At 35.2% G+C, this 7,447-nt stretch overlaps 1 protein-coding gene across 1 annotated transcript; it reads right to left on the bottom strand.

Moving 5' to 3' along the window:
* Nucleotides 1–200: 200 nt before the first annotated feature.
* Nucleotides 201–6,875, bottom strand: LOC143552821 (homeobox-DDT domain protein RLT1-like). The gene is made up of 16 exons (XM_077042949.1): nt 6,746–6,875; nt 5,867–6,498; nt 5,708–5,788; nt 5,217–5,381; nt 4,915–5,137; nt 4,722–4,828; nt 4,529–4,615; nt 4,294–4,446; nt 4,060–4,212; nt 3,707–3,916; nt 2,839–3,387; nt 2,324–2,749; nt 1,744–2,208; nt 1,562–1,666; nt 1,196–1,459; nt 201–921 (listed from the first exon to the last, which is right to left on the bottom strand). The coding sequence occupies exons 1-16, from the start codon at nt 6,873–6,875 to the stop codon at nt 313–315; spliced, it is 4,359 nt and encodes a 1,452-aa protein (XP_076899064.1). The 3' UTR covers nt 201–312.
* Nucleotides 6,876–7,447: the final 572 nt, after the last annotated feature.

The following is a 7,447-nucleotide window of genomic DNA, read 5'->3' as shown; positions in this document are numbered from 1 at the left end:
CCATTTAACTCACATGTTTAAAAGACTAGAAGATGTAATTTAAAATTTTATATATTATTGTTTAACTGACTTGTATGTTTCTATTTGCTATGGCTATAAAAGTCAACTTCTCTATCCAATTCTATTGCAAGCATAATGCCACATTAGAAAGACATCAAGAAATTCAAAGAATTCAAATAAAAAATATCCCCTGCAAATATTTAAGACTATATAAAGAAAACTTGCAAAACTTATATTTGGTTTCCTACAAAACTACCCCATGAAAAATCTTTCTACCTTCAAAATTGATCATATTTTTCTCTTTTTGAGAATTCAATCACTATATTCCCCAGAACCACAAGAATCTGAATCTTCTTCAACTTCAAAATCCCTTCCATCTTTCCCATAACCATCATGCATATTCTCATCATTTTCGAACCCCTCCTCGTCCGTTTCGTCCCACCTACTTTCGTTATTTGCAATACCGTACCCTGAACTTTCTCCATTTCCCATTTCAAACCCGAATTCATTCCCACCGCCATCATCATCGGATTCACTCGCAACTTCTTCTTCCTCTTCATCACTGACATGATAATTCGCATGTTCGGTTTGAATATTGTCAACAGGTTTTTGAATCCATTCTTCATCAATATAGCTCCTAACACGCTCGTCTTTTTCAGGAGTGTTTTCGATTCTTCTTTTTCTCACGGTTCTTCGGCCCGTTGCATGCGTTTGTTGTTTGATAACTTCACTCATTGGATCATTGTCTCTAAAGTAGGGTCGGCTGCTGGCGGCTGTTATGGAGCCTGCCGCCCGTTTCTGCAACTTCCTGCTGCCACGGCTCCGTCCACCGCCACGAGCCGCCGGTTTTACAGGTTTGCCTTGGTCTGTATCTAAAGTTTGCCCAACGCTCTTTAAAAATGTAAACTTTAACCGAAATCTCTGTAAAGAAACAAGTTAAGAGACCAGTTTAACATCGGTTGACTTTGAAGGTCAAAATGTACACCTCCAACTTATAATATTAACACCAATTATTTAGAAAAACCCGAGAGTAATTCCATAATAAACGAAAAGGCTAACACAAATACTACTTATACTAAACTTCTTTGTATCTGTTATAGCAAATCCACCTCTATTTTAACTTTTTACTATAACATGTTTGACCTTAAATAGTCAAAATATCTCAAGCATGTTCATGCTAAAAAGAAAACATTACCTCAGTGATATTGTTTGACTTGTGTACCATATTACGCTCGGTTTTCTGTTCAGGTGTGTAGGAAATCGAGCTATCAAGCTCAAAAAGCCTCAAACTCACAGCAGCTGTAGTTTGAGGTATCCATGGAAGTACCGGGACCAAACCCGAACTGAAGCCAGATGCAATCATTTCTGATAAGCCCGGGGTCCCAAGCAGTTCCTTTGTTGTCTCAAACTCCAAAGACATATAGTCCCGTTTTATCACGCTCTCGAGCCATGTAAGAACCTGCAGCCAAATTTGATTATCAAGAACAACATTTTAAGAGAAATAAAACTACTAATTTAACAAGCATATAGAGTTGATTATCAGCGATTGAGCGAGTTTAACCTGCAGTAGATCAGTGGAAGACAATGAACCTTGCAACTTTGAGCCCCAAGTGTCCCTATTGTTTTCGGTCCAAGAAGATTGCAAAGCCTCAGATGGAATAGAAGCCTGTGGTGTTTCCACACGATTATTAAAAAAAAATACAAATAAGAAAAGAAATTATTCAGAAAAAAATAAGTTTTTACCTCCAAGACCGTTAACAAGGACTTGATCAATCGGATTCTTATTGGAACAGTAATATCCCAATCATTTGGATCATGAGCTTTATGAATATTATTATCTTGAACATCTGATTCAAGATAACATCTAGGGCAAATAGCCTTCTCCATGCAATATGAAGCATGACACGAATCACAAGTTCCCTGGAGCGGGGTGCACCGTTGCTTACCATGTATTTTAGCCGACAAACTTGATGAATATAAGCATTCTTTCCACATCCACTTCTCTAAATCTTGATACCGTTTCATAGCCTTTCTTTTCTCCAATTCGTCTCTCCCGACCTCAATATTAAAACTTGAAGCACACGCCATACTATTTGAATTTATTCTAACATTCTCCTTGAACATCATCTCTGTTCTTTGCAGCATTATGTGCAAATGAGATTCCCGGGCCCCACGTGTATCCAATGACAATAAAAGAGCATCAAACGCCTACATTTAACATAACCTCAATGGTTAAAAGAGGTTCAATTCATTATGAATGACAACATATATATATTTATATATATATATATATATATATATATATATAAATTGTCAAACTTACCTCTTCTGAATCGATGAGCCTCCAAGAACCATTTTGTAACTCAACAAAGATCCTGCCAGACCCGGGATCATTTCGGGAATTAGATGCTACAAATTGCCAATAACGATTATGCCTTCGATCTTCGCCCAAAGGCAAAGATCTGTACACATACATTTCTTCTGCTTTGTGACCAATGAAAGCTTTTAACTGCAACCGTGATCTTTCAGCTGTATTATATCCATTGTTATGAACTTGGCCTGCAGAACTATCATGACCCGTTTGAGGAGGCCCGTCATTGATTTTATAATCACTCCAAGGGCTTTGGCCGCTTTCCATGAAAGAAGTATCTTGAAATTTGGTTATAGATTCATCTTTCATGCATTTTTTATCGAGTTGTGCTTCTGTCCACATTTGTTTACAAATAGATGTTGCAGCATCTAAACGATCCTGTAGAATGGTTTTACAAAAAAAAAAAGAAAAAAAAAGATTAAAAATAGTTTTTGAAAGAGGCTTAAAAAACGTATATTCGAACTTACCTCAAGAACTGCACGAATAATATTTCCTTCATTAGCGACTCCAACTAAAGCAACAAGAGCATTGAGACGATCTTCAACACAAAGATCTGAATATTCCCCTTCTGTAAGGGCTTGAATCCATGGTTCTGATTTTCTTTCATCAATTTCAGTGCTTCCTTGATTAAAATTTTCGAATTCAGTTTTCAATTCAACATCATCTTCACAAACAGACGTTTTAACATCTTGACTGTAAGAGTTGGCACCTTTGAAAGTAGATGAAGTACCAAATTCATCAATTTCTTGACCCTCAACAACCTCAGATTCAAAATGCTCATCTTTCTCAATATTGTCACCATTAACTCCAGATAAAATCCCATTTGTGAATGTTTGTATCTTCTCTTTAGCCATTGAAATTACTTCATCAGCAGTAGCAGGGTCCTTCCTGTAAGCGGGCCGAACACAATAAGTAGAAGGAGCTATTCTTTTAAATAAAACCGGGTCCCTTGATAACGCGACCGAGATCGAAGCATCTGGTGTCTTACTTGTTGTAAGATCACGAAGTCCTGTTTTCTTCAAATGTTAAAGAAATAGAAGTCAAAAGAACTATCTTTATGTTAAAAAGAAAAGCCAACATATAATCTTAATAACAAAGGAATATAATCTTTATAACAAAAGAAGTGTCAAAATAAATCTTTATAGCAAAAGAGAAGAAAAAATATAATCTTTATAACAAAAGAAAAGTCAAAGTATAATCTTTATATCAAAAGAAAAGTCAAAGTATAATATTTATAACAAAAGAAAAGTCAAAGTACAATCTTTATAAAAAAAAGTCAAAATATAATCTTTATAACAAAAGAAAGGTAAAAAAGTGCAATCTAATTATAAAAACCTGAATCTTTTCGGCAAGTTCTAAAACATTTAGGCCCTTGCTTCCCTCAAAACAAAGAACATGATAAGCAGCAAATTTGACTGTCCCAGGAGTCATACGATATTTTGGCTTCCTTTGATGGCGGGTCCCCTTTTCTTGCATCAAAGTGGCTGCATTTTCTGCAGCTGACCCATTCCGTAACATTGTAATTACATCTTCACAGCCCTTACTCTGCACCAACAAACACCAGATAACTACACTAGTTAACTTTAATATAGATTTATTTAAAGGTGTTTGGATTGGCATTTTGGAAGTGCTTATGTGACACTGAAATAATTATTAATTACATAACAAAACAAGAATATAATATGCACCTCATCATTTTCAGGTAAACATGAGAGTTTGGCTTTATCTTTCAATTGAGGTCCAAAACCAGCAGATAGAGCAAACTGTCGAAGAATTTCGGGCCACGTTAACGGGTTCAGATGTTTAAGCCAGTTGCGTATGTTAAAGCCCCACATATATGCCTATATCGCAACCAATAAAATACACATTTGTAAATAAGTATATAAGGATTTTGTATATAAAATTAAAAAGTACGGAATTACCCCTTCAACAATCTGAGGATGACCACCTTCAGGATTAGCAACCGTGTATTGATTAGTCCCGGGCCCACCAGACGGTGTTCGTGCAGCCTCTTCAATATCTCTTACAATCAGCTTCAGGAGAACAATGTGAATCTCTCCCAATATTCTTGAATCCTGATAATTTTATATATATACAAACAGTTTCATTAAAAGTCTTGAAATGAAATGAAAAATCAAAGATTGATGTGAAACTAACATAATCATGAAGAGCTTGAACAAACTCATCAAGAGTAAAAGGCCAAAGCCCGAGAATATCGGCAAATGTCATACAAAATTTCCAAACCTGTTAATGTCATTTAAAATCAATCAAGAAATTGTTTGGATAAAATATGAAAATTCTACTGATAAATATCATATCAAGAAACAAAAAAGGATATATAGAAATCTACCATGAGAAGGTTTCCAACATTTTCTTCCGAGTCAATCCATGGATGAACCGAAAACGGACATTTTAATCTCATTTGCACAGAGTTCGGTGGGAACACACATAAAAGATCTGAGAATAATGTTAAATCATATAAGTAGCCAATAATCAATAGATGAATCTTGTTACAAATCAAGATTTTGCAAAGTGGTATTTACCTCGAAACGAATCAAGATTTTGCAAAGTTTCATAGTCAAGTGAAGCAATTGAAGTCAACCCTTTACGAGAAGCGGCTAATTCCAATAATTCTAAACGTTCATCCTCAATTAACTCCATAGATTCTTTAGCAAATTTTCTTGCTGCTGCTTTCTCAAGAGCAGCTTTAACTTTTATCGCTTCTCTTTCGCTTCGAAGCTCTTCTTGTTGTCTTCTTCTCTCCGCCTTTGACAAAAGTCAAAGCATATACTTAAACAAAGTCAAAACATTAACCGCAAGAGTAAAACGGTAAGTAAATCATTACCTTTAAAGATTCCTTCTGCAAGAGCTTTTCTCTTCGTTCACTTTCACGCCTTTCATCACGTTGAAATCTTTCTTGTTGTCTTTGTCTTTCCTGCATCATTCTTTCTTCTACCTTTCGTCTCTCACGGTCTTGTTTCTCCATTTCTTTTTTCATTTGTTCTTCTTTCTAAATAAAAGAAGATAACACACAATAATAATAGAATTTAAGCATTCACTCTAAAATTTAATTAAAACATACTTTTCTTTAAATTTTGTTAACTTTTCAAAAACCTCCCACATCCAACTCTCTATCTCTATCCTACTCACAAAACACTTATTTTATTATTTTCCCTCTTTTTATACACTCACAACAAAATACAAAGAGTTGAACATGAGCCTCTAAATATAGAGGCGTACGTTAGTTTTCTATAAACTTTTCTGTGTCATAGAGATTCCAATGTAGTGGTGTTGTTGCGTTTCCCTATTTTCCTCTATATTATATAGAATTTATACCTTTTTCCTCAACAAATCTTTCTTCTCAAGCTCTAACTTCATCCTCTTTTCGGATTGACCATCTTTTCCAACATCTTCACTCTGCAAGAAAAAACAACTTTAACACAAAATGTTACAAATGTCAATAAACAAAATGTTATCAACAATTCATAAGCATACCTTGCGTTTTCTCCACATCTGCATAACTACTTCGTTGGGTTCAATGAAGTCATTATCATTTCTAGGTGAAGCAACACCCTTTAACTGTCCCGGCCCCACATAAGGTGGTGGCGGTTGACCATTTTGAACAAGTAATTTTTGGTCACCCGAGTAACCAACGGGTGTGTCATGTAACTGAGGAACCGCACCATATGGTTTATGTTTTATGTTACCTTTCGGTATCCCAAACGCACCCGATGGCAGTTCATCAAACTCAATTCCAAGAGCCGGTCCATCTACCCTCAACGATTCACCCAGCTGAGCCTCCACATACTCAACCAGTCTTCTCACCATCGCCTGAGTCAACTCATACGTCTTGCTACGCACCACCGGTTCATTCAACCAGCTAGAATCCGTGTCCGACCCTGACCCTGACTCATGATGCGACCTTGACCGTGAACTATGGTCAACAACAACCAATTCTTGTTTAGACGATTTTAATGCTTCCATCTGTTCCCCAACTATCTTTTTCACAGTTTCTTCTCTCTTATCTTTCAAACGACGGTGGCAAAACCACATTTGCAGTTGCCGGTCAGTTAACCCTAACGACTGCGATAACTCGGCCCTTACAACCTCCGACGGATACATATCAGCTGCAAACAAAATTAATCATCCATAACATAAACAACAATCTTTAAAATCATAAGCTAATCTTTATTAAACCTAAACCATATCAACAACATGAACCAAAAACTAAAAAATTATTAAAAAATGAACAATAATCTTTAAAACCACAACTTAATCTACCAATTAACAAACTCACCCAATAATTCAATCAAAACCACATCAATAACATGAATCAAAAACTAAAATATTATTATAAGAAAGATTAACACATACAAGCATAGGTTCTTTCAAGTACATCCAGTTGATGAGGAGTCTTCATATGGCGTTTAGGCTTCTTAGATCCATCAGATTGAGCATTAATATCATCATTAGGGTTCCGATTGTTGTCTCCTTCCGAACCCATATCCCAAAACCAGTTAAAAATTGAAACCCTAGAAATTATCAAGAAAATAATAATACCCAATTACCCAAAACAAGAACTAGGGTTCCAAGATGAAAACCAACATAAAGATTCAACCTTGGTCAAAAACAAAGAAAACCCAGATGAGATTTTGGTTGGGGTACAATAATAATATTGTAGAGAGAAGAAAATAGAAGCAATATTAATAATAATATTGTGGTGATGTGATATTCTTATTATTATTGCAATTCCAAAGGAACAAAGAAGGAAGATCAAGAATAGTTGGAGTTGCTTTGATCCGATTAATCTTTTCATATTTGTTTCTTGTATTAAAGATTTTATAATTTTCTTTTTTCTTTAGTTGTATAAATTAGAATTTGTTTGAGCACAAACACGTTATGTTTTTCTTGGATTCGTAAGTTGATAGATAGATGAGATAGAAATCAGCCAATTTCCAATTGTTTTTCATCTGTGAGACCAAAAAGGCAGTTGAATTTTGGGGGGGTTTGTTTTAATTTTAGTTAAAAAAAATTATATTTAAAGGTTGCTATATTTGGGGTTTAGTAATTAGTAAA

Source organism: Bidens hawaiensis, unplaced genomic scaffold, assembly GCF_021521415.1.
Source record: "Bidens hawaiensis isolate Kalapana, Puna unplaced genomic scaffold, B.hawaiensis_p1.1 tig00017038_1, whole genome shotgun sequence".
NCBI classification, from domain to species: Eukaryota; Viridiplantae; Streptophyta; class Magnoliopsida; order Asterales; family Asteraceae; genus Bidens; species Bidens hawaiensis.
This window is presented reverse-complemented; position numbering and strand designations above follow the sequence as displayed.

What these genes read in the sequence shown, in the direction of transcription:
- LOC143552821 (XM_077042949.1), bottom strand. Translation starts at nt 6,875, where the DNA reads ATGGGTTCGGAAGGAGACAACAATCGGAACCCTAATGATGATATTAAT. An exon ending in CCTTGTTAACGGTCTTGGAG is followed by an intron (nt 1,667 to 1,743) that starts GTAAAAACTTAT and finishes GAAACACCACAG; the next exon opens with GCTTCTATTCCATCTGAGGC. An exon ending in AGTCAAACAATATCACTGAG is followed by an intron (nt 922 to 1,195) that starts GTAATGTTTTCT and finishes GTTTCTTTACAG; the next exon opens with AGATTTCGGTTAAAGTTTAC.